The sequence below is a fragment of the Dendronephthya gigantea genome, unplaced genomic scaffold (assembly GCF_004324835.1).
Source record: "Dendronephthya gigantea isolate DGI-Jeju-01 unplaced genomic scaffold, DenGig_1.0 000337F, whole genome shotgun sequence".
NCBI classification, from domain to species: domain Eukaryota; kingdom Metazoa; phylum Cnidaria; class Anthozoa; order Malacalcyonacea; family Nephtheidae; genus Dendronephthya; species Dendronephthya gigantea.
The window spans coordinates 52,539-77,519 of NW_021163347.1; the positions used below are offsets into that span (position 1 = coordinate 52,539).

Genomic DNA, 24,981 nt, shown 5'->3' on the forward strand with positions numbered 1-24,981 from the left:
CATGTCTGTATTGGTGGTAGTCATATGATAATACAGAGGCAGGAACATTTGAGAGTTAAGACAAACCCAAGACGGCAAGAGTGTTTTATCCTAATAATAGTGAGCCGCATGCCGTTTTTCAATTTGATTTGTTGTTCAATTTATGAATGATGTTCAAATCTCTGACCAGACGATGTATGCAGTCTTTTTTTCTTATCATTTGCCCACGTAGGCGTTAATAGTAGTAGCTTTTGTAGAAAGCCTGCGGTAATAAATATAAGCAAATTTTTCGTGTGCTGCGAAAGAAAAGGATATCGTATTTTCTACATGTGATATTACAATATTTTTAAGCTAAATATATTAAATTCAAATGCGCAAATGATCAAACGTACATTTCAAAGTGAAAATAAACCCATTGTAAATAAATCAATCATGGTATCACAGATCTACTGGCTCATACTTTTTCTAGATAATCATCCACTTATGAATATATTATGAATTATAACTGAACAATAAGTTGCTTACCTTTGTCCTACTGCAGCGTAGGCAATTCCTCAACAAATCGACTATTTGAAATTTGAATAAAGAATTATTCATTAATTTTTTGATAATTCATTTCTCTTCTTTTTTCATGTCTCGTTTAGCAGATTTCAGCTGTCTAACCGCCTGTCTAACGCTTCCTACATCCGCCCACAATAAGGTGTTTGCTCGGCATGAATGATTAAATTACTGAGTCACTAAAGACGATTGATTATCGGGAGACTGCTGTTATTAAATAATTGTCCTGCTGCAAAACTTGTTGAATTCTGACAGGTAAGAATCACTATACTCTATGTTGTTTGCTACTGTACGAATTGCAATCCCACTAAGATTTTATAGTCTATACAATATCTTGCATGTGCTGGAGGAGATTTTATTTGCCAGCATATTTTTTAAGGATTTGGACTTGCGGCTAGTTTCAGCTTACTGAACCACACTTAATTTCTTTTGGCGTACAATAAGGTCCAGCCCACCTTTCAGACATTTTTGAACTATTCATCGTCAAATTTTTTAAACTTCTGCTGGTTGATGAAATATTATTGAATCAAAAACGAACTCAATTGCAAAATTAAAAAGGTTTGTTCTATGCGCGGACACTATATAGTACTCGTGCCCACTGCCCCTTCGCGTCTCGCCAGCCGTAGAAATTGATCAAATGTACTCCCCTCACAGTCTTCCCCCATCAACCGTTCTCTTCCCCCCCTGAATGTTTTCAGATCGACTGTAACATCAGATATTTATGAGTTATGTCGCCTTGATAAAAAGCATCTTGTTTCGCGCAACTAGGCTAGTCGCAGCAGTATAAAAGCCTACACCGTATTGGATTTATTGCCTTAAAATAAATTTTCCTATAAAGAAAGATTTGAGCATTTACATATTCGTCGATGAGTCCACGGGACACGCGTATTCTGCAATTTAGCCGACCATGCATCGTGTGAGAAGGTTGGAATTTGCCGACGAGCTGCCAGTATTTAGGTAATCATATTTGACCGTTTATATTCAGGTAGTCTCGTTAACTGTGGTTACACAGACACACCATGAAGCCGCTATATTGTTGTTGCATTGAAAACATCTAAAATATATCAAATATAGTTGTACTGAATAAAAATATAATCAGTCATGATTATGTTTCTACTCAAATGATCAGTATGAAGTCTATAAACCAACAGCAGTTATGGCCTTATGGCTGATAAGAAACACAGATATGTATGGTGTCACGTGTTGTTATGTAATATAACTAAGTTACAAACAGGTTACGTAATAGCTACACATGCGACTGATTCACGTGAGTTTGAGTTCGTTCATATTGAACAAACGTTAATGACGTCATAAGTTTAGCACTGTATCAGAGATCAGATGTATATGCAAACGAATGTCTTTGCCTCTAAAACCTAATCGCAACCATATCTTTTGGTTAGATCCGAGTTTCATTTTCTTCAAGCATATTATGCAGCCAACTCCGTTTTTTTATATAATCAAGGTTGAAGCGAAACGAAGCGTTTACCTGTTCAACCAGATTAACTGGTTTAACCAGTCTAACGCGCTGCGTTCAGCTGACAGCCTTGATATCATGCTTTTCAGCAAGGTCAGCAACATAGCTAGAATTTTCTGCGTACCTCTTACGTTCTTGTTACGCCCGTACAAAAAACGCGACAAACGAAACCCGCCCTTTAGGCTGCCCTGACTCTGTCTCTGTGTATGAAATTTATCCCAGCTAAAATCATTTGCCCACGGCATATGGTCATAACTAATTGGGATTGAGATTAAAGCTACGAACCGTTTGCTCAAGGTGTTACTTAGACTTAAGGTTAATTGCAAAAGATCTCTTTTTGCCACGAAACTGGTTCCTTGACAACACGATAAAATGCGAAATAATAAGCACGTCTCATATCAATATTAATTTTTATTGAGTTGTCAAAAGAGTTTGCATCAGTCATATCAAAGTACTGTGGCAGGTAACATCTCTGACAGAGAAACTAAAAGAAGTGGTTAGAAAAAGAAAAAGAGAAACTAAACAGATCGAAGTAATATTTTAATCGACTTTTACTGTAATTAAGCGTCTCATACTTGATCATCAAAATCAGTATCTAGATCCACCCCTGACTTGATGGGAACAAACCATAGAAATAATAGACAAATAATGTCGACTACTATTTCTATGGACAAACTTTTTAAAATAGAAACGCGCGTGCGTTATCTTTGAATGACGCGTGCAGAGTCAGTTGTGTTGTGCAGGTACCAAAGAGTGATTGGAATTAATTATAGACTTTATTTTATAGACGTAGACATTGAGGGAGTGAATCTTTGTTGTACTTATTTCCAACAGTGGTTCCTGTCGCCTCGAACTTTTTCATTGATCAATAATCAGGTATGTTTGGTGTCAATAGTCTGTGAGAACTACGCTGCCTGAGTATAATATTATAGATGGTTATAAGATTCATTTAACCTAAGGAGTGTGGTCCTTCATACAGGACAAAGTCTAATGTCTAATGCAAACGACTTTCAAAACTTGTGTCAAACTTGTTGCGACACATTTCATCATTTACCGGAAAACAACAGGTAGAATGTTAAGGCAGTCACAAAGCGGAATCCAAGTGCTGACTCATTATACACAATCACACAACAATAAAATAACTATACAATATCGTCCGAAAATAAAGAACTTTCAGTTGAAATTAAGATGTTGCTAGCCAGTTGGTTTTAACATAAAGATATTCTCTCTTAGTCTTATTATAAACAGTTCCGTTGCTATTCGTGATACTAGTTAGGAGAATCCGATCATTGCATGTCATTTTAAGGAAGGCATTTTGTGTGTCAGTGTCCACCTTATTACCTTGATCACCTTCATTCACAAGAATGACAGGATGAGTTTAATTTCTAAACTAAACTGACGACTTACATGCAAGCAACTTATTAAAATCCAAAGCCGGCAGTGAGGTAGGGAATAAACGAACCGGGCCGGCTACACTATACTGAAAGTTCGATATCACAAAGAATTAAAAGGAATAATGAATCTTACAATGATTGTATTCTTCAGCTTTGCTTGGCTTGACTTTATGTTATAGTTATATCTCAATGCAACACTGCCAACAGTTGCAGATATTTTTCACTCTAAGCTAGTCGCTGGATCAAGACTAATGGAAAAGTCTTATTCTTTTGATTCTAAAAGCATGTATGTGTAAATTATTGGTACCATTTTAACATTTTAATACATCATTTTCTCTGCCGCATCGTGCATTGTGCTTTAATACACCCCCGCCAAAGTCCACCCGCTGAAAACCTCAACTTGTAGTTGCGTGTAATATATTCATACACGTAACATCTAAAACATTGTTTTGACTACCCGGGTCGATAAAAATCTCTCCATCAGTATACGAAGATATCCGCTGCTTTGGTAAGTTTGGCAAGTAAGATGAATTTTTCTACATTTCGACTGAATATATTCATTTTAGTATATCACTATACATTGGTTTGTGTCTTGTGAACTTCAGTCCTAATAAGTAATGTCTTGCTATTGAAATACGACTGAGATATTGCAGTTTTAATATCAGTTCGTTGAGTAGATTGGAATATGACTTTCTCAGGTTTCTGTAAACAAAATTTATATCACAACATTATTAGCGATATTGTTAATAATAACATATAACACTTCACGTCACTATCGAAGTATATATTTTAAAAAATCGTGGAACTGAAGTGGGCATAAGCGACCGTAGCGGACGTACTGTCATTGCAAATTTCTTTCTCATTTAATTTTGTGAATATATTATTACTGCTATAAATATGAATAGTGCCATAAAAATTTCAATAACAATAACTTAGCTGCATCCTCTCGATATATTTTCTTTTAGTGATGCCATCACGGCACACTTGACGTTTATACTCAATACTGTTATATTGAAAATATTTAAAATAAACGGAACCTGAAGAGTAAAGTAAAGGCAAAGACCTGGAATTATGTCATCAAACGCGGAATGCAAAACCCAAGAAGCAAACGAGAAAGGAATATTACAAAAGATTAGTCGCATCATTACCGGTACTTTGGAGAACATTTTCTACAGGCAAGTTATATGTTTTTCGATCGCTATGTTATAAGTATTGTATACGTGAATATTATGACATGGAGTATTGCGTATTGGTCAAATTGGTCATCGTATTTTGTGACTTCTGTCGCCAGAGAAATTTTCCCCATCATGTTTCCAATATTCCTATAATTATTTGCTTTCTTATGTGCCAAGCCAGGCCATGGTTGTGATTGATTAATGTCAATAAGTCAATTCTCATGCCTCCATCCCTCATTCTACTTTTGTAAAACATTTAATTTCACTCTTTTTTTGTCCGGCAATGCCATCTTGGTATTGGCATTAATTGGCAGAAGTGTCTTCTAAAAATGCAGATTAATTAGGTATATACATGTAGTTTAGACTTGCAGATCACTGATTGCCAGTCGCCACGATCTATGTAACGTTGGTAAATGGTAATTAATTGTAACGTTTTATATTGGATATTGGCCTTTCAGTAAAATATCTATCAAAGGCAATCGAGTCGCAATTTGTTAAAACAAGTGAGGCTCTTGAACTTCTTCATTGACGGAAGAATATAGTGACTGAGAACTAGTGAAAAATTATTTGAATTCCTGAAGAATATCGCAAGGAAAGATAATGTTAAGTCAATTGAAAAGTTTTAATTTGTGAGAGTCTTGCATTTTAATATCGTGATATTCACCATGCAGCTGTGATCAAGTTTCTGGCCACGCGTTAGTAAGACAAGATCGTAATAGCAAGCGTGGTGGTGGAACAGCGATTTTTGAAATAGCGAATCATTTTTAACTCTTTCAATTTGATTTTATTGATAGGAAAACATGTTATAGAAACATAGCTACGTAATACGTATACATGCATGGTCCAACATCTGGTACTTTAGAAACCTGTTTTGAATACACATTTTAAAACTACATCATAATTATATCATCTCAACTAAGGTCTGGACCACTTGTAATGGACCACTAACTACCAACAATTGACATCATACGATGAATTATCATAATGAAGACGACATTGGCTTTAAGATCGGAAGATCTAAAGAATAAATTGAATTTTTCACAATTTAATGAACAATAGTTACAATATAGCTCCCAAACATTAATTTCTATTACAACAATCAACAGTAACTAGCTGTCACTCATAGAAATTGTTGATTTGTTTATGCATTTTAAAGTTATTAACGATTTCAGTTTCTGTCCCCATATTGCATTGCGTGCCATCGCCAGGGGAGGGGGTAGGCGCGTCTCCTAACGTTATATTCAATACTGTTAAGATTATCTTAAATTCGCTGAGAAAATGTTATGCTTTAGGCATTACGTCAGAAAGCTTTTCCCTCCGGCACTGAAGTCGTGGTTTGAAGCAAAAATGGTTTCGCCCCCACATAGTTTTGGATTTTCCAGCCATATACTTCACATAAAGAATAGTGAATTTCTACTTCTAAACGCCATTTCTTCTCTTCCTCAATTTTCAATAATCTAGGCTTGGTAGAACTGTAGGTGGGAGTCCATGGATCACCATTCTGGTATCACTGCTTCTTTGTGGTGCCTGTATGGCGGGATTTCTGAGGTTTGAACAAGAAAGTCGTGGAGAGAAGCTCTGGGTCCCTCAGGATTCCAAAGCTCAGGATGATAAAGAATGGGTTGAAAAAATGTTCCCGGAGGAATCAGGTCAAGTGAATTTTATCCTTGAAAAATCAAATGTTTTAAAAGCCGAAGTGATACAACAGGTAGGATGATTGAATTCTAATGTTAAACCACTTCGTAACTTGCTTATCAACCGCACGCAATCAGTTGAAATTTTGCTATTGTATATATATAGGTATTTAAAATTCATCAAGAGGTTATGAATATAACAATAACATTTGAGAACAAGTCTCTTGAGTGGAAAGACATCTGTTTCAGGTACGTTTAATTAAGGAACCTTATTACTTGTCATTCCATTATCCTGTTTACAAACGCCGATTTTCATTTACATTTACCTATATGCATGGTGTTCTGATCCAATTTCACCTTATTGTTATAATTGTTCTGGTAAAAGAAGTAAATTTTTGTATGAAAAGGTTTAGCTGTTCCAGACGGTGACGGTGACAAGGATATATCAGGAATTTATCTTTTGTACAAAAAGATTTCACTACAGCAATACCTTCTAGCCGAGTCTTGGTTCTCCAGTTAATATGTTAAAAAGTTCCTTCTTGTATCTGAAGCTCATTTTTTAAAAAACAATTTAATGTTTCAGAAAGGGAGATATATGTTCCCTTGCATCTATTCTGGAACTGTGGTCCTTTGATGAAAATACGATAAATTCGTTAAATGATGATAAAGTATTAGAAGACATTAATAACAGAGGTCCTTTAAGGTAATGATTTCGGGCAGTCATACCAGCTCATTCATGACTGAATAACTCATTCTATTATTTATGTCTGGAGGATGATATTTGCAAAACTATAGTAATATAAAACTGTTCCACTGTTACCATTTTATTTTTCAGTCCATATTCTAAAAGCGCGTTCAACATAGCCAGACTTCTGGCAGATATTAGTTATAAGAATGGAAGTATACGTGGGGCGAAGTTTCTTAAAGCATCGTATTTCTATGAACGGCTTCCATCCTTGATAGACCCGACGGATAATGTAAGAGGATTATTAAAGTGTATTTAGCAAATGCTGAAAATAGTTTATTACATTTTGGAAATGTCCTGTATTATATGATGCTTGTTATGTGGGTCAAGAGCATGCAACAGAACTAAAACATCATTTACTTTATTTGGATACCAAGGTTGATCCCCGCGGAGGGAAATGGGAAGAAGCATTTGGAAAAATTGTGGAAAAGTACAGTGATTTACTGTATATGACAAGAACAAAGTGAGGTTTTAGAATATTAATTTCTGTCGAGTATTTTGAAGATGTTTATCACCAGAATCTTTTTAACTATATAATGCGGGTATAAGCCCTTCAGCCTCTTTTTATAAAAGCATTTTTTTCTTTCATGATGTCACCATTCCGAATTGCCGTCAGCTTTCTACGTTGTCACACATCATGATCGTTGAAAGATCAATCTTGACGTTGAGAGTGAATCTAAAAAAACGTTGCTAAACGGTCCTCATCATCCCTTTGGAATGGAGTGACCTACGTCAAATTCGTAGCATAATGTAAAACATTTATTATTTCTACAGATTCAGAGAAATCTCTTCTGACGCTATCGCTGGCGATGTTATTCTTCTCACAACGGGATATTTTATCATTCTGCTTTACGTCATTATTATTCTGGGTAAATTTACCAGATTGGAAATTAAGGTAAATTCTATTTTTGATGAAATATTGAATTTTAACCAAGTTCATTAATTCACCGAAGAAATAATTCATAACTATCATTACTATGCTATTTCTTCTCCATTCTTTCAATATTTTTATATCTTTTATACAATACAATCCCTTCATTCCACTCAGACCTCTGTTTCACTTGATTTATTTTGATATTTTGTATTCAATGTTAAAGAAATTAATTTTCCCTTTTTCTTGGTCAGGCCTGGGTAGCACTTGGTGGTATTATAAGTGTAGGATTATCAGTCGGTGTATCGATGGGTCTCTGCAGTGCTTTTGGATTTTTTTATGGACCTGCTCACACAACGCTGCCATTTCTTTTACTTGGTATGGATTATAGTCAATATATAAGAGCCAATAATATATCGTCGTTGATAATATTGCATCAATGAATTTATCTTTTATTGTTATATTAAGGTATTGGCGTGGATGATCTTTTCGTCATCGTTCAGTCTTGGTCCAATATGCCAGATAATATTCATAAAAGTGAAAGCGTTCAAGAGAGAATTGGTTTGGCGTTGAAACATGCGGTACGAGTCTTATATCGTTTTGTATTTCATTTTAATGTTATTACTTTCCTTCGGTAACTTGGTAATGTGATCATTATTTTTGTTGCCAGGGACCTTCCATAACAATAACGACGTTAACTGATTTATTGGCTTTTCTTGTTGGTGTAACAACGGTAAGAATGTTTTATACATAGATTTTGCTTGCAAAGTACTAAAGCTAGGGCGTAGAATGCTTTAACAGTTTTAAAGTGTGATATCTAATGCCGCAGAATGTTAATATTGATGTTCACATGCTATTATTTAACAAAAGCCAAACAATACAAAGTAGATTTTTTCTTGGCATTTAGATAATCCCTGGTCTTCGGTCTTTTTGCTTCTATGCAGCTGTAGGTGAGATTCCAATCTTGCTGGTTTATATTTAGGCCAAGAGGATGTAGTACCACTCATCACTTTAGTCTTCAGCATCATCTCTCCCACCCAGACTCTTCTTCGGTGCCATTTGTGGATGAACCTTCATGATATAATATACAGTTTAATAGATAATACTAAGTGTTGTATCACACTGATCTTAAAACAGTCATTTTCATCTTTTAGGAATTCTTTGTGATTATATTTTGCAAACAACATTTTTCGTAGCCTGGCTGTCAATTGATGCCAGAAGGTATACATAATATATTTAGCACAGTGGTGAAGCTACTTTTTATTACGCCAGTTTCGCCTATCCGTTCTTTGATTAAATTTATTTTTGCGAACACATCTACCTGTAGAAGCAAATTTCCAAATGCTGCTTCCGTGCTTCGCCCATGCGAGCAAAGAAGACGTGATGGAAACGGCAGTCTTACTTAATGCGTCACATATATATTGGACGGTTGCAATTGACAAGTTTATTGATATATTCTCTCTTTCTCTAATTCTCATCTTATCATGCAGAGCTGACAAGCATCGTGATGGTTGCTGTTGTTGCTGCATTCTTCCTCAAGATTATAAACCAAATGAATGTGGGGAGAAGAGTTATTTGCAAATATTCTATGAAAAAGTAATTGGTTCCGGCGTTGTGAAACTACCAGTAAAGGTATTTATCGAGCCAGCATTTTCATGCCACTGCTGCTTTCCCAATTTTATATATCAACAGGAGAAACTATATTTACAATTGTGTTTTTTGTATCATTGTATGACGATCCTTCGCACTTTTAAATTCAGATCTGTTTATTTTCAGATATTTATTTTCCTCATTGTTATCGCCCTTCTCGGTGTAAATATTTACGGTACAACAGAATTAAAGCAACAGTTTGAACCAAAATGGTTTCTTCCTCCCGGTACTATTGTCAGGGATTACATGGACCTGAATGACGAGGTGATGAAATCCCACCACTCTTCAGTTTAACTCTTCGTCACTGTCGTGACATTTGCAGTAATTTCATTTTAAACGTCATGAAATGATAATCTTTTCCTTGTCTAACGAACTACCCTATGTACCGCCATTCACTACCTCTGCACGCACGTGTAATACTCGGAAGCACTTAATATGTTCAACTTCTAATGCTGGGTCGATTTCATCTTACAGAAATTTGTCCAAGGTGGATCACCCATCGCTTTTTATACAGGTCAGTAAATATTCACCAAACGACAGTGTGAGTGAAATATTTCTTTGTTTTATTGAAATATTGCTGTCGTTCGTCGAAACTTGATGAATCGTGGTAAATGAACATTTAAGCCTGATTCTCATATGTCACCGACGGTCGGCGATGGCTATTGTCAGTGATCACTGGAGAATAAAGTGCTCTCTTATTTATAATTTGAATAAATTTTCTTCGGGAGAATCAGGCTTTAGTATCCTGTGTCGACCTCTTTAGCAAATAAACCATGAAAAACTAATGTGAAAAAATAAAAAATACGAAGAGTGAATTCACAATATTAATGTATACCCGAAAATGAAGACTCCATATGCATGTTTCAACCTCAGGCATATAAACACATCACTGAAGAAAAGGCTAGCTAATTACGATTACTCCATAGTCGGTCCATGGACCATCATCTTAACGCATGTTGCTTTACTGAAGTCAATTTCGGCAATAAGGATATCGACGAGGTATAATAATTGTCTTGTCTTTTCAAAGGATCGATTAACTACTTCAAAGAACAAAAACAACTACACGAAACTAAACTTCAAAGAACAAAAACAAACAACGTACTTGTCAGAGAATACTATCGACAGTTGGTATGAAAAATACATAGAATGGGCGAATAAAAGTGTACCAGATTCTGTGTACAATACAAGTAAGTATATACACTACTTGAATATACATGTTCTGTACACTACCGTTTCATTAGGATTTCATTTATAGCCATGCAATGCATTTGTAAATGTCAAATAAGTGATATTAAAACAAATGTATGCACCCTTATCCTTCCCTTATCCCCAACTAAACTTTTATTTACGGTCCTGGTCATGTTTTGCCGATCTTCTAGAGAATTTCTCCCTGAGATTCTTGCACTCATGCATGTGTATATGAAATACGTTAAAAACAGATGAAACATTAACTTTTTTGATCTATCCTATAGGCCGAACTATCAAGACTGAGTCTCAATTTTATACCGAGTTGAAAAGTTTTCTAAATAGTTCAAATGGAAAACGATTCACCAACGACATCGTATGGAATAAACAAAAGACTGAAATTGTGGTAGGTCAGCGTCTAGAAAACGTGTTTTTTGCTTTAAGCATCAATCTTTCTCGACTGAAAACACTATTGCAAAGGACTTGCATAAGTTCCTTACTTATTTAGCCAAGGTCTCTAAACGATTAGGAACCTTAAGATGCACCAAACCTACGACTCGGACGTGACATGAAATCAGCTGGTAGTTTTGAGAATCAAGTTTTAATTAGTTTTACATACATGTATGTAGCAGCTCCGACCATAGACTAATCATTACAGCGTATAGCTCCACTGGCAGCTGTCTTCAGAACATCACACCTCGCGCCGGGCCTGGCTCCATTTGCTGATTTTTTATTCTATTTTTTAGGCAACTCGGATTCGGGCGTTTTTGAAGATCTTGACGGAAACTCAGGATCATGTTAAGGCGATGGATAAACTCAGGAATATCATAGAAAATATTGGCTTTAGTTCAGATCCAATTGTTTACAACAGACTAATACTGTTTGCTGAAGGCCACAAGGTAAGGTCATAGTATTAGTAAGAACTATACATAATTATTCATTCAACATAGCATTCAATGTTTCAATATATATGACACAAAAAAAATGTTAGTGTTCAAATATTCATATAGATATTCATTTGATGTTTCAGATTATTAGATCAAACTTAACAAGCTTGTTTTTTAACTTTATTAAAGAATGCAACTCCGCAATTATAGGTTATATCTCAGGAACTTTTCAGAAATATTCTACTCGCCATGGCAGTCGTATTTCTTGTAACTTTGGTAATCATTGCAAGTCCAGTGATGTCAGTTCTGGTTTTCCTTTGTGTTGTATTTACTGTGGTAAGCATCTGCGCTTATACTTGTTTAACTATTTCTGAATAGAAGTACATTTCAAGGTGTAAAATTCGATAGAGCCTTAGTTTTACGACGCAAAGAACTTTGTAATTTTAGGTTGACGTAACTGGACTCATGTACTTTTGGGGTTTGACCATTGATACAGTTTCAACTGTAGTAATAATTATCGCTATTGGTTTATCAGTGGACTATGCATCTCATGTTGGACACACATTCTTGGTGAAATCTGGAAATAGAAAAGGTTGAACACCTAAAATACTATCTTTGATTATTAAATCCCTTCATTAACGTTCCCATGCATTAAATGAGGCCGTTTTATTGCCTGTTATTCGGATCATCTTCTGATCTTCATTCTGACATTCTCGTAAAGCGACACGCCTTGAAAATTAGGCATTTTGCATTTGCAATGAAAAAATAAATGTACATTGTTCGCGAAAGAATATTTTGTTTTTATTAAATTCATTTATTTAAATTCAACATCCTGTAGAGAGAACAATAAAGATGTACCGGGATATTGGTCCAGCGGTCTGGAATGGTGGTTTTAGTACCTTCCTAGCAATTGTACCATTAGCTACATCTCAGTCACACGTATTTACCACATTCTTTAGGGTAAGGACATAACGTAAAGTTTTTGTGCATCTGACACTAAATTGCCACGATTTCTACAAACGACTTCACTTTTCTTTTAGATTCTTTTTGGTGTTGTCGTATTTGGTGTGTTTCATGGCCTGTTTTTCTTACCAGCGATATTATCAATGATTGGTCCAGCTCCGTACGAGTCTGCTAAGAAAATGGAAAGTACTTCCAAAGAGGCAGATTTTGGGAGAAAAGAAAGAAATGATATTGAAAATGTCGCCTCTCACTCAAACGAGGCAATAGAAACTGGTACAGAAGTTTATCCAGTAAAAAATGGAGGTCCATTTATCCTCAACAATATGCAGCAAACAAATAATGAAACCCTCGCAGCAGCAAACGCTGGCGTTGACGCTGAGGGTGCGAAAGACACCAAACCTAACGGGAGGATTTCTGTGGTGGAGATGCATTTATAGCACATTCTGGTACATTAATTTGGTTACTGGATTAAATTTTTATCGGCCAAGAATAGGCTACAACACTGCTCTAAAATAATGAATAAGTAATCAAGTTGACATGAAAATTGTAACTATATAGAGCATGTTCCTGTAGGTTCTAGTCTTTTAGACACGATATTAGATACATGAAAGATATATATATTTCTTACATGATATTTATGCACGATCGATGTGTGGTACGGGATGTGTTCTTCCGCACATTTCATTGTAAACTTATGGAAGATTTTTTAGGTTTAGTATTGCACTTCGTTCCTGACTTCTAAAATTTTTTGTAAAGCTATTGTGTGTACATGGTTGGTAGGACATCCAAGAATTATATTATTTCAAATTTGAAACTTAAAATTACGTTTCAACGAGTCTGTTTGCCACAGCGAGCGCGCGATTGATTTTTCTAACCCGTCAGTAGTGTATTATTGACGGAGACAACTTACAGCGCACGTAAAACGAATGTTAATTTATCAAACTTTGTTGCGCTATCAAAGAAAACGTAAGCAACGAACCCAAAGAAGACCATGTTACAATCCTGATCCTGATCGCGCGAAGCCGAGTTTCACATGATTTTTAACTATTTCTTTCATTTATCGTCACCAGAATAAAATAGCCACAGCATGCAAGAAAGACAATTTTATTTCTGAGGTTTATTTAATCAGCTTTCACTCGATATTTATCTTCAATCCTTCGGAAAATTGCAGTTAATTTTAGTCCACCATTTCTTGTAACCTTCTTCGCTTCTTCTGAAGAAATACCGAGTTTTGGAATAACTGGATCGTTAGCCTAGCAAAAAATTCACGTCACTCACAACAATCCTGGAATGGATTTACAACTAACACCCCTCCCCATTTGTAATAGCCGTAGATCATGAAACAAGAGACATTTAAAATGCAAAGTTGCTCGCAATGTTCTTACTTGTTCTTCAACTGGAATTTCTTCAAACAAAGGGTGCTCTGAAAAGTGTTTTTTCATCCATTCGTGTAAATCAGGTACATCAGTGATTGTGTACACAATACCCTGAAAAGTAAAAAGATAAGTAAACATATTTTGTATGAGCCACTGATGCTTCTAGGGAGAAATGAACAAATGTTGACCCTATACGATGTTAACAATAAATTGAATGAATACTCACGCCAACTGCCATAACGTAGGCATACTCCGCGAGAAGAGTCGGACTGAAACAAAATAGACACGAATAATTTCATGACGTATATTGCGATATAAGGCACAGAATAGGAAACAAACATTGGGAAATGCAAATGCAGCAAAACTTTGCGTCTTCCGCGGTCAATTAAATTTGGCTCTTTATCAGCACGAACGTTCAGTATAACTAAAGTTGAATTTAATTTGATTTTGAAAAAAAATTGTCTCTAAGCAACTCCAGGTATTCACCTTATTATTCTCCATTTGTGTTTCTTCTGTTTAAAATGTGGATCAGGAAAAAGGAAAAACAACTTCTTTAACTAAATATATAGAGACAGCAACGTCAATATCGTGAGTATCAAGTTTAGATTGGTTCAGCCAAAACGTTATTATGATCAATACTTACCTGACCTTTATTGAAGTAGTTTGGCAAATATTTCATGGCATTTCCACGAAGAACATTTATATTTTGATATTGTCCTGGGTTTGCTTCTCTTAAAGCAATCACTCTGTCTTTTACGTAATCGCTGACCTGTGCAAAAACAACTTCACATTATTGAACATTTGGCCACAGCTCCATGTTATTACAAAAAGTTGGTAAATATAGACTCTTGTAAGATCATGATGTACATGGTGTATATATACTTCATTCTCTCAATTAAATACAGTTGGTCTGAGGTAATAATGCTGGTGACTATAAACACATTGGTGATCTTTCCAAAAATGCTTTTTTAATCTCTACAATAACTTTGATTGATAATTTAACGATCTAACGTCACACAAGTCTTCCCAATAACCTTGATTCGTATTTCTAATCCAAGCATCAATGTGTCTGGATATTCTGTGGCTAAAGAAACTAAAAAAAAATTTTAAAACATCACGTTGCGTTCTTTTTACCAGGAGATTTTAGGACTAGGAATCATTGTCTAGGTATAAGTCTCACCAAGTAATCCTCCATAACCACATCCTATATCAGCATATTCCACCTTTGGACACGAATCATTTTTGTGTTCAAAAAATGCCGGATATAATGACAACCAATCCATATCATCAGGTGTTGTTGGGCTGGGAAAATACGTTTGAAATTTCTGTTCAAAGGGTTAAAATTTTAAGAAGGCTGTTCTAAAGGCGATATCCATATTCACGTTCCCACAAGAAATCGACGGGTGGGGATTACCCTGTGAGAGTGTGAGTAGTGGGGCAAAAACCCGGGTTCCCTAACCCCTTGCATTCCCGGGGCCTGATATAACCTAGATTTCACAATTTTTAAAATTCGCGAACTTGTTGTTCTACTTACTAATCAAGAGCATGGTCTGCTATCGGATTAGAGATGAGCTCTTTGTCGATAATATTTTTTTTGTGGCATACCTGACGGCATCGTTTCGTCCGCCATATTGTTTTTTTTGCAAAACGTCATGTAAGCTGTAATAAACTGATTATATTTCCGAGACGTCACGAGTTATCAGCCAATCAAATGTCTTCGTGCATGGGCGGGGAACTTTTAAAATGACATAATTGAAATTCTTTCATGAAATTAGAACTAACATTTTATTTAAACTTTGGCGAAGTTCTCTATAAATTCACGTCGTTGTTTTGAAGATTCCAACGTATTGGATCAGACTTAATAGAGTAAATGGAATCAGGTCAAAACATTGCGTTATTTGCCGAGAATGAACCTTTTAGGGCAACCAAAATGGTGAGTATTTGTGTTTTTTAATTCATCAAAAAATCGGCAAAACAATGATGTCCGACAATCAAACGGCTTGAGCTAACAAACGCGATTTAATGCAATTTATCTGTTGATTTAGTGGAACGAGCTTGTAAGGAACTTCAAAACTGGCATTCGTTTAAAAAAGAAAAGATGGCGAATGAAATATTATGAAGATTGCTTTAGTGGCTCAGATGCCTTAGCATGGATTCACGATTTCCTAAAATTAAATCCTAATTTTAACCAAAATGATGTGTCACGCACCCAAGCAAAGCTTCTGTGTCAAAAACTTCTACAAAATAATGTGTTTGAAGACATTGTCAGCCAATTCAAATCAATAAAACCAGCATTTGAAGAGAATCACCTTTATACTTTTGAGAACAAGGCGTCTTGTGATGCGAAGGAAAATCCAAAATATAAAGTAGAGATACGTTCTAAGAAGGCAGCATCATCTCTGAAGAGACATTCTAGTTTTTCAGACAGGTTTGAGTTGACAAGAAAACCTTTAGCTGAGAGAAAAGCATTGCAGAATATTTCTAAAGAAGAGAATGATAAAAATAACCCTAAACCCACACATTTGAAACCAACAGGAATTAGAGTAAAACAAAGTTCACGCAATGAAACAGGTGGAATTATTCTTCAAGATTTAGGCACAGATAGTGCAAACTCAAAATTATCAAATAAGCATTCAAGAAAGAAGCATAATGGTAAGAGTCCAAGTATCTCAGGGTTGACTCGGAAATGGAGAAGCGAATATGATGTTACTTTAATGGAAATCCATGAAGATTGTGATGAAAGAGAAGGAGACACTGATGGGTATGATGGAAAGATTGCAAATCATAATAAATCAGGTGCTCAACAATCAATGGCTGACAAGAATGAACAAACAAATGTTGATAGTAAGAACACAATGATAAGTTCTGATAATCCACCAGATAAAGATGAGAAAAGTTGCAATGGTGAAATGCATCTTCCACAAGCTGATGCAAATGAGTTCTGGATGACCATTTGTCTTGAAAGGTATTAAAGGTGTACTAATTGCCAGTTTATCTATATAGCCTCTAATATACAAAAATATGTATACTGTGTTGTATGAAGCACAGAAGAAGATTTTTGTGCAGTTGTAATTGCTACTGTACTTGAATGCTACTGCATGTACACTTACACAACATATCATCAGTATAACACCACTGTTTATATATATTTTTTAATGTAGGCTGACAATTTTTATAATTTTTTAAGGTTACAGCAGGCACTCAATGTTAAAACCCTCGATGGTATTTTGGATGTTAGTTTGCTCTGTTGGAGGAACGTTATGGAGAATATTACATCTGACTTAAGATGTGGTATGTGGTAATCAATCTAAGAAGGGAAATATCAAACTTTTCCTACAGTTCCATATGCATGGAACCGCTTCTCACTAAGTCTACATTTTTCATCATTTTAGTCACAGATGCTGTACCAAAATGGTTGGTCTCTGCAATGAAATGTTTAATTCATTGTATGTGTATAATTGATTATTTAAAATGCAATCATTACTGTTAGTGTTAGAGCTGATTGTTACGCTCGCTTCCCTTAGAAATGTTTAACCAGTGTTTCTTAAATCTTAGGGCCACAGAGTGTTGAAGCTCGTGCGTCAGATTATTTAGGGTTTGAAAAAGACGTTTTCAAGACAGTTCAAGAATATTTCCAATTACTTCCTGAACCAATGATTCACCCAAGTTTTATCGAGGTTTTTACTAAAATATCGGGTGAGATATATTGTGTTTTATATTATATTATACCAGAATGTTGTAGAAAAGCAAATTCATGATTACAATCAAATAGAACTTGGTTAGAGGTCGGCTAAAGCAAGTGCAAAGTATTTACGAAATATATTTCTGTGTCATTGGAAAGGTCTTATAACAAAATGCAAGCTGTCCGGAATTCGAGCTCTCCAACATGCATTACTCTTGTTGAAGAAAGAACAACGACAACAATTACAACTTCTTCTAAGATTTATGATTAAAATCTCAAATAATCATCAGCTGAACCTGAGCAGCCGTTTACCAACACGAGAACTGGTAAGATTTCATTTATTTTATTGTTACACAATTCTCACAAAGCACCAACTAATTTTGACCTAAATTTAATCTTTCCGGCGTACTGTTAGTTTATGAAAGTTACGAATTCTAAATAGTTCACGTATAGGACCCGCAATTTAGCGGTATAATGTTTTATTCCAGGTAATTCAGTCGTTTGTTCCAATTATTTTTGGTGGAAAGGAAAGCCAAAATGTACATGAAATTCTTGGAATTCGAATTACATCGTTTATTATGGAGAATTATGCAGAAATTTTCAAGGTTTGGTAACTTAAAGTTAAAAAACTATATTTATGCATGTATAGCTACGTGAGAACTGCATGTATAGCTACGTGTGGTAAAAGATATTTGTCAGAGTCGAAAGCCAATGTACAGTATATTGGCGAAGTGTAATAACTGTAATAGATTGATATTCCTTTTTATAATAGGTTCCAGATGGTTTAAAGTTCCAAGTGGAACAGCAAATTGCATTTCATAAAGGATTACAAAATGTTCGTTTCTTTTCAACTAGTTATCATGCCCGGCCTAATTCTTCATTCCATGCAGATCAGCTGTGATCAGAGATCAGACTTACTTCAAAGGCAATTTTACTTGTATGATGACTACATGCATGATGAATATTTTTGGCAACTAAGAGTTAAACTATACACATATTAGCCAAATTATAAGCCGAAACATGTTCGCTTTAAAACATTTTGTCGTTCACTTCGAACATGAGTCATCTAGCTCTTTCCAAGAATTTAACTGTATGGAACAGTGATGTTAATTACTGGGTATAATATACCGTACATTCAGGTCGAAAACCAAAGCACAGATGTCACGTTTTGTTTTCGAGTAACCAAACAAGACTATGACGAACAAAAGCAATTTGGAACGCAAAGATTTCTTGAGGATCTTCTTGAAAATATTGTTCAGAATGAAGAAATCGGTGAGAAAGAGCGCAAGAAAAAGTTGAAACAGGTTTGTGATGCGTATAGATACATATGCACTTATCAGGCTGCCACCTCATATCCAGCTTATTTAACTAATTTTATTTCAGTTTCAGAAGACGTATCCTGAGATATATTTCAGTCGTTATCCAGCAGATGGTCTATCATTAATGTCTCGACAACCTATAAAATTACGACGTGTCATAAAACCAATCTCTCGTAGACATGTAAAGAATTTCCGCTAAAAATTTCACCATATATTAATTACTTCCATGCAAAAACTTTGAAATATCAAGCATGAAGACAGCGGAAAGCCAAGTTAAACTTTTTATGCCACCAAGCACGGGTTGTACGATGAGATATTTACCTAAAACGATCGATTTGTAGACAATACATTTCACACAATTCCCCGTGTAGCTCTGGATGATATATGCTATATATACGTTTCTTTTTGCTATATACTTTTTATTCTTTTCAATTTTGAGAAATAAAGTTAGATTGTTAGTGAATCGGATTTTAAATTAATCGTTGTATTTTTATTATAATTAAAAGTTAGATTTTATCGAAATATTTTAAGGAAAAATTAACCTTGTTACTACGGCCAGAAAAAATTGTTGTCGATTGAAATTTTTTTATAAATGTATATCACTAAACAGTTTGCATTAATTCCGTATTTTTTTATATGAGTTCACACTGCAAGATTGCTTTTTTCCCCGTCTGACAATATGTTTTATTGTAAGATGATATTTAACTTACAACTTTCATGTATATTCCAATAAGTATACCAGAGAATGATCCCCATCATGCATTGCTAAGGTAACTCTATTTCTTATTTAGGGTTCTTAAATATACTTTGAAATCACCAACTGGCAAGTAGCCGGTGTTTTTTCTATGTTCCATATCAATTTAACACCAATTTTAACATCAACGATATTTCTATATTCTTTGAACGCTTGATAAGGGTATTTGTTTGCCCAAGATTGGAGCCTCATCAAGTACTTTTCCACATGGTCAGTGCGAATATCTCCCATAATATTGCCAAAACGCTGTTTATGCATTTTAACATGGGTTAGTGTGGATTCGATGCTGTTCTCTGTTGTTTGAAACATAATTTCAGCCATACCGCCAGTTTTTTTATAGGAGGTGGGGATCAGCTTTCTCCTATTTTTACGAAGGACAGCTTTAACTTTCGCTTTTCCACCATTCGACAGTTCACTGCTGAGAATGTAGTCAATGGTTTCCTGATCCTTCCAGCCTGTGTAAAGTCATGAAAAATATACGTTCTGAAACTATATACTGCATGGCATGCATCCTTAAAATATTTCATCATTTTATTTTCACCTTTTTGTTTAAGTTCAAATTCAATGGGAAAATGGTCACTCACATCTGCTGCCTATGTTCCAATGGAATAGAATATATTAAAGTGATGATAGTGTGTTTGTAACTCGAAGTGAATCACTCCAGCTGGTTTCATCAGTTTAAGCATTGATATAATATGTTTACCTCTTGCATATTCAAATTATAAGCTACTTTGAAATTGAATAATCCTGGACTTTCGGCGACGATACTCTTGAGTAAATTATTTCCAGTTGCAACAAATCTATAAATTTTCGAAGTGAGTGATTTTGATATAAAAGGCTGGTCTTCCGATCATGATTAATTCTGACTTCCGATGCATGGGTACAGTTGTGTATCTCAAATCATTTTATTTTTCAATTTTACCGACAAATCCGCAATGAGTCGACTGCAGTTACTGCAGTCGTGCTTGGAAACCATAATTACGTTTAATGTACGATAGTGAAAACCAGTCTTTTTTAAAGTTAACTTATCTATATAGATTTATTTTACTTTGAGATAATACCTGTCATAGGCGCATCTTGAACCTTGTACTGACGTATCCTCACAGTCATCAATTAACCACCAAAATCGTTTATCAGTCGCTAAACGTATATTTGCCCAGTCTGAATCGCCAACATAATCACATGCTGCGTTCAGATCACCCATGATAACGACGTCGCCAATATTCCATTTTTTAACTGCATCTTCATAAACGTCAACCAGTTTGTCAATTTCATTCACTGCGTCATCTGGCTTCGTGTGTAGAGCGATGAACACCATGTCGGTTACCGCTAGATTAATTTATAAACGCACTTTTACCGGGATTATATTACTAAAGCGTCCTTGGCTGATATACATATATCTTGGTTTTGCGTTCAAAGAACTTTGACAGAACCATGCCGGACCATTCCCTACCAGGCGATTTGATTCGTAAAGGGAAAACTGAAACCCGTCAATAACGTGATTATAGGCAGAAAAAATGTCCGCAAAACAAGAAGAATTGTTTCCTACTCTGCTTTTTGGCCTCGCAAATAAATTCGCGCAGAAGAAATGGTAATTTCTCGTATATTTCACTAGATGAAATTAATATTCAGACCTGCAGAAGGAACATTAAAATAGACAACAAAAGGCTCTCTTTCAAAATCATCATTCTTGTCGTTGTAAGTATAATTTCTCTTCACCGTTGCAACATTTTTCCTAGACCAAATTTCGAGACGTTAGATACAAAAGCCTGACTAAGGAGTCGAGTGTGGCTTTGACGGGTTTTATCCTGAATAACACTGCGTCTAGTCAGTGAAATACTATAACCAACTGTGACTTATACCTGTATAAAAATGCATATTGTTCTTTGCTTGCAGATCGACCCAATCTTCCACTAATTATCATTTCATACTGGTTGGAACTGTTTGCAATCCTGCAATATTCAAACTGATTAGTGGATAAAGGGTGATGAGATATGGCAGAAAGAAATTATATTTTACGGCATTTTTTCCCCCTCAAAAATGTGGATGTTTAAAGAATATATTCATAGAATTACTCCGTGATAAATGTTTCGGTTCCTTCAACATTAACATTACCTGATGTTAACACTTTTCAAAAGTCTTTCCATTGCATCTTTTTTATCTCTTATTTCTTGAATCAATATAATATCATAGCTGCTGATAATCTATACAAGTCAAGAAATAATTTAATTTCTTTTTAAACGTGGCGAGTTGATGTGATGTTGGAAAAAACGGTGCATTTTAGTTTAAAATTTACTGCCTTTTTTATCCAACATGGCGGAATAGGTCATGTGGCCTCCTGGTTCAAGTCGCTCTTATTGCTCAGGAAATAGATAATATAGGTCAGACTGGTCAGTGGTTCACAAGCACTCAGTCATGCACCGGAGCCTTTGCGCGCGCACACGTAAGATGGCGTGTTTGTCGTATAGTTCCATCTATAGTTTAGACCTTTAATAAAGACCTATTTGGGGCTGAGGTAATTAACTCTTAACGCCAACAACAAAGTCTAGTTCTTGCTCTTCATGTTATCTTCTTTATATAAGCCAGCTGCATGTTTGTCTCATTTTTAAGTGCGGATTTCCACTATCGCCCTTTTTTTACAGCCTACACGCAAGTAGCAATTAAACCAAAGATGTTCAAAAATTAATTTTCATTGAGAAAAACGCATCAACAGAGCGTGATCTGATACATTTATGCATTTGATCTTTCATATGCCAACCACACGCACGAAAACGTCAAATGAAATCCGTTCAAATGATTCTTCAAAATATTCGTTTAAAATATTTTTCGTGCATGCATGCACAAAAAAGACGAGTAATTTGAAAACAGCCATAGCTCCTGAATGAATCATAGCAACAAACCTTGACAAGAATATCAGTAACATTATTCTTAGAAATCTTTGTCTGTCCAAAAACCTGCACGTTGAATGCGGCTACCTTTACCCCACTTAGAGCTGCTTCCACATTTAATGTCAAAGTTATCACAAGTGCAAGTGTCGTAATAAAATATGCCATTATCGTATATCTTTAAAGCTCCAGTCGATTGATGAATTGCCGTCTCAGAAATAAAACCCTGCTGAGAAATGAAGATAAATATCTATTAATATATCCTACCTTGTAGACCTTGCTGCAGTTACGATAATAAAAAACTATACAATTTGATGAATGCAAAAGACTGCCTACCCTAAAGCAATAAATAAAGGATCATCGTACATCTTCGACTGATTTTTCCCAATGAGCTATTTAGAACTGCATGATAAGGATTTTTTCGCTGACTTTAATCACCCGCTGTTCAATCCAATTATAAAATTGGTCTCAAATTATATGATTTTACGATTAAAATGCTCGCCGCTTTAATACTCTACTCGAATTGTTGCGCTGAATGCTCGCGTGTTTGAATTCTCTTCTTATTCTCTTCCCTCATATCATTGCTATTTTACCATATCCTGGACAAAGTCATTTTAATACCAGGTTTCCTCACAGTCACAAAGCTTAAACAAGACCTGACTTAGTAAAGCGGTTTACATTTACAAATACTTTAGTATAAGATCTCATCTATATTCTAACATGCAGACTAGATATCATGAACTGTGCTCACAGTCTGGTTTACAATGGAAAATATTTATTGCTCCTATATTAAAATAAATTTCAGTGAAACTTAGAAGAAATTATCCCAAAAGGTGTAACTGCGCAATGACAGTTAATCACCCGATATTACACCAGAAATGGTTAGCTTACCTTCGCCTTCACGGTCAGACCTGTGAAAAAGTGGCCATCTTGTCATAACTGACATAAGGCACTCAAATTATCTGTATATATATATATTGGCTAGCGTTTGATAAAGCCTTAGACGACTATAACTATTCAATATTCCATTCGCGCATACAAAATACTCAGTGACGATGTTTTAAGAATGGGACGAAGCTTCGTCAGATTTTGATCAGCTCTGGAATAGATACTCCCGAATGAATCATCGATGATACATAGTGAACCATGCAGATACATGCTAGGTTTCAAAAACGATATATTGTAAATTTATAAATACATAGGTATCGTAATTAATTCAGTATATTTGCATGAAATATTATAGACTGAGTGCTTTAGGTAGTTTAGTTACTAGTTAGTTATATATACTTGCTGACTTACTTGCTGACTCTTTTCAAGAAAACTAGTCGAATTAAATGAATTGCAATGACAATGGCTCAAACTAAGCAACGCTTCTAGAATTCCAGCCTTGTGAGAAAGTATCTATGGTATTGATGAATGTACAGGTGTTTGTGTAATGACTATGTTATGATATCTTTATATCAATATCGCAAGACAAAAGTGAACAAATAGACGTAAATATATAATATTTCCTCCTGTGCACGATGCTGTCTCCTGGTGTAAGTTTACATGTTCATGATTTGCGCCGTGAATCGCAAATATTTTCTTTTGGGCGACTGAATCAAATTCAGTCTGATTGCACCAGCTAGCTTTAGTGCAATCAACAGTGAAAAATCCTCGACCCGGAAAATCAGCTCCAGTAACACAACTGAACCTGCTTTGGTTGAGACTTGAGGCTGAGTAATTAATTTTTATTTGAACAGACACCTACTTTCAATTCTAAAAGTTGTGCGTGTATATATAAATATGAATGTCGTTTGGTTTACGAAATACCAGAGAGTGTTCAATACCATACAGATACTATTATATAGAGCAGATATAAAAGTCTTGTTTACCAAAGGTCGTCCACTACCGTCTGTTTCTTCCGTAAGGAACCTCAGATGGTAGACAAATAACGAAAAGATCCCCCTTCATTTATAGCTTCCTGAATCCCGATGATTAACTGGTTCATTAAGGTGCTCTTAAAGTACTAACTAGCAACTTGCTAAAACGATAAAATCTAAGAAAAGCTGTTTATGACGATATAATGGCTTCAAATAGGAAAAGACAGCATTTTACCCGGAACTCAACTGTCACACCAAAAGGGTTCCGATTGAAATTTTCCATTTAAGCCCGCCTAACCCCAAAAGCAACCTTGATATTGCCATTGCGAACTTGGGACAATGAAGATCTTGTATTAAACATCACATGCGTTTTTCATGACTTTTTGTGGTGGATATAAATTATCACAAAGCTTTGCGTGTCGGTCACAAGATTCATTTCTTGGTAATTGACTGTCGAGAACGAAACGTATCGGGTGTTTTAATTTCACCGAAGGCGGATTTCCACTTACAGCGAAATCATTTGCTAGCGAAATATTTGCATATTTTCTTTTGAATTGAGAACTGTCAAGTCGCACTAATTTATTTATG

The 24,981-nt window shown here is 35.3% G+C and overlaps 4 protein-coding genes across 13 annotated transcripts; 2 read left to right on the forward strand and 2 right to left on the reverse strand.

Moving 5' to 3' along the window:
* Positions 1-3,830: 3,830 nt before the first annotated feature.
* LOC114542130 (patched domain-containing protein 3-like) lies at positions 3,831-13,306 on the forward strand. The gene is made up of 24 exons (XM_028561877.1): positions 3,831-3,913; positions 4,371-4,580; positions 6,042-6,288; positions 6,381-6,463; positions 6,798-6,917; positions 7,050-7,191; positions 7,337-7,422; positions 7,734-7,854; positions 8,085-8,208; positions 8,299-8,411; positions 8,501-8,563; positions 8,738-8,780; positions 8,985-9,051; positions 9,321-9,462; positions 9,607-9,744; positions 9,955-9,994; positions 10,508-10,536; positions 10,580-10,667; positions 10,953-11,071; positions 11,412-11,564; positions 11,763-11,888; positions 12,000-12,144; positions 12,391-12,512; positions 12,593-13,306. The coding sequence occupies exons 2-24, from the start codon at positions 4,477-4,479 to the stop codon at positions 12,950-12,952; spliced, it is 2,775 nt and encodes a 924-aa protein (XP_028417678.1). The 5' UTR covers positions 3,831-3,913; positions 4,371-4,476; the 3' UTR covers positions 12,953-13,306.
* Positions 13,307-13,501: 195 nt separating this feature from the next.
* On the reverse strand, positions 13,502-15,494 carry LOC114542124 (tRNA (guanine-N(7)-)-methyltransferase-like). Its single transcript, XM_028561870.1, is given in 9 exon segments — positions 13,502-13,768; positions 13,901-14,002; positions 14,118-14,160; positions 14,378-14,448; positions 14,535-14,660; positions 14,926-14,984; positions 15,072-15,193; positions 15,426-15,457; positions 15,459-15,494. Coding segments are annotated over 9 exon segments (723 nt in total). The 3' UTR covers positions 13,502-13,636.
* Positions 15,495-15,679: 185 nt separating this feature from the next.
* LOC114542116 (DEP domain-containing protein 1B-like) lies at positions 15,680-19,365 on the forward strand. 2 transcript variants are annotated; one of them, XM_028561848.1, is made up of 10 exons: positions 15,680-15,824; positions 15,937-16,856; positions 17,079-17,182; positions 17,284-17,337; positions 17,447-17,587; positions 17,733-17,899; positions 18,062-18,178; positions 18,346-18,408; positions 18,713-18,877; positions 18,957-19,365. In XM_028561848.1, the coding sequence occupies exons 1-10, from the start codon at positions 15,762-15,764 to the stop codon at positions 19,089-19,091; spliced, it is 1,929 nt and encodes a 642-aa protein (XP_028417649.1). In that variant the 5' UTR covers positions 15,680-15,761; the 3' UTR covers positions 19,092-19,365. The 2 variants fall into 2 exon arrangements, with proteins under 2 accessions (XP_028417649.1, XP_028417650.1); XM_028561849.1 differs by lacking the exon at positions 18,346-18,408.
* A 128-nt stretch (positions 19,366-19,493) lies between these two features.
* Positions 19,494-24,804, reverse strand: LOC114542117 (deoxyribonuclease-1-like). 9 transcript variants are annotated; one of them, XM_028561854.1, is made up of 10 exons: positions 23,831-24,391; positions 22,868-22,972; positions 22,547-22,760; positions 21,762-21,850; positions 21,509-21,598; positions 21,281-21,381; positions 20,708-20,975; positions 20,350-20,446; positions 20,188-20,239; positions 19,494-20,101 (listed from the first exon to the last, which is right to left on the reverse strand). In XM_028561854.1, exons 3-10 carry the CDS (start codon positions 22,697-22,699, stop codon positions 19,689-19,691), a joined length of 1,263 nt encoding a protein of 420 aa, XP_028417655.1. In that variant the 5' UTR covers positions 22,700-22,760; positions 22,868-22,972; positions 23,831-24,391; the 3' UTR covers positions 19,494-19,688. The 9 variants fall into 9 exon arrangements, with proteins under 9 accessions (XP_028417655.1, XP_028417658.1, XP_028417660.1 ...); XM_028561857.1 differs by lacking the exon at positions 23,831-24,391 and adding an exon at positions 23,423-23,771; XM_028561859.1 differs by lacking the exons at positions 22,868-22,972; positions 23,831-24,391 and adding an exon at positions 24,629-24,804.
* Positions 24,805-24,981: the final 177 nt, after the last annotated feature.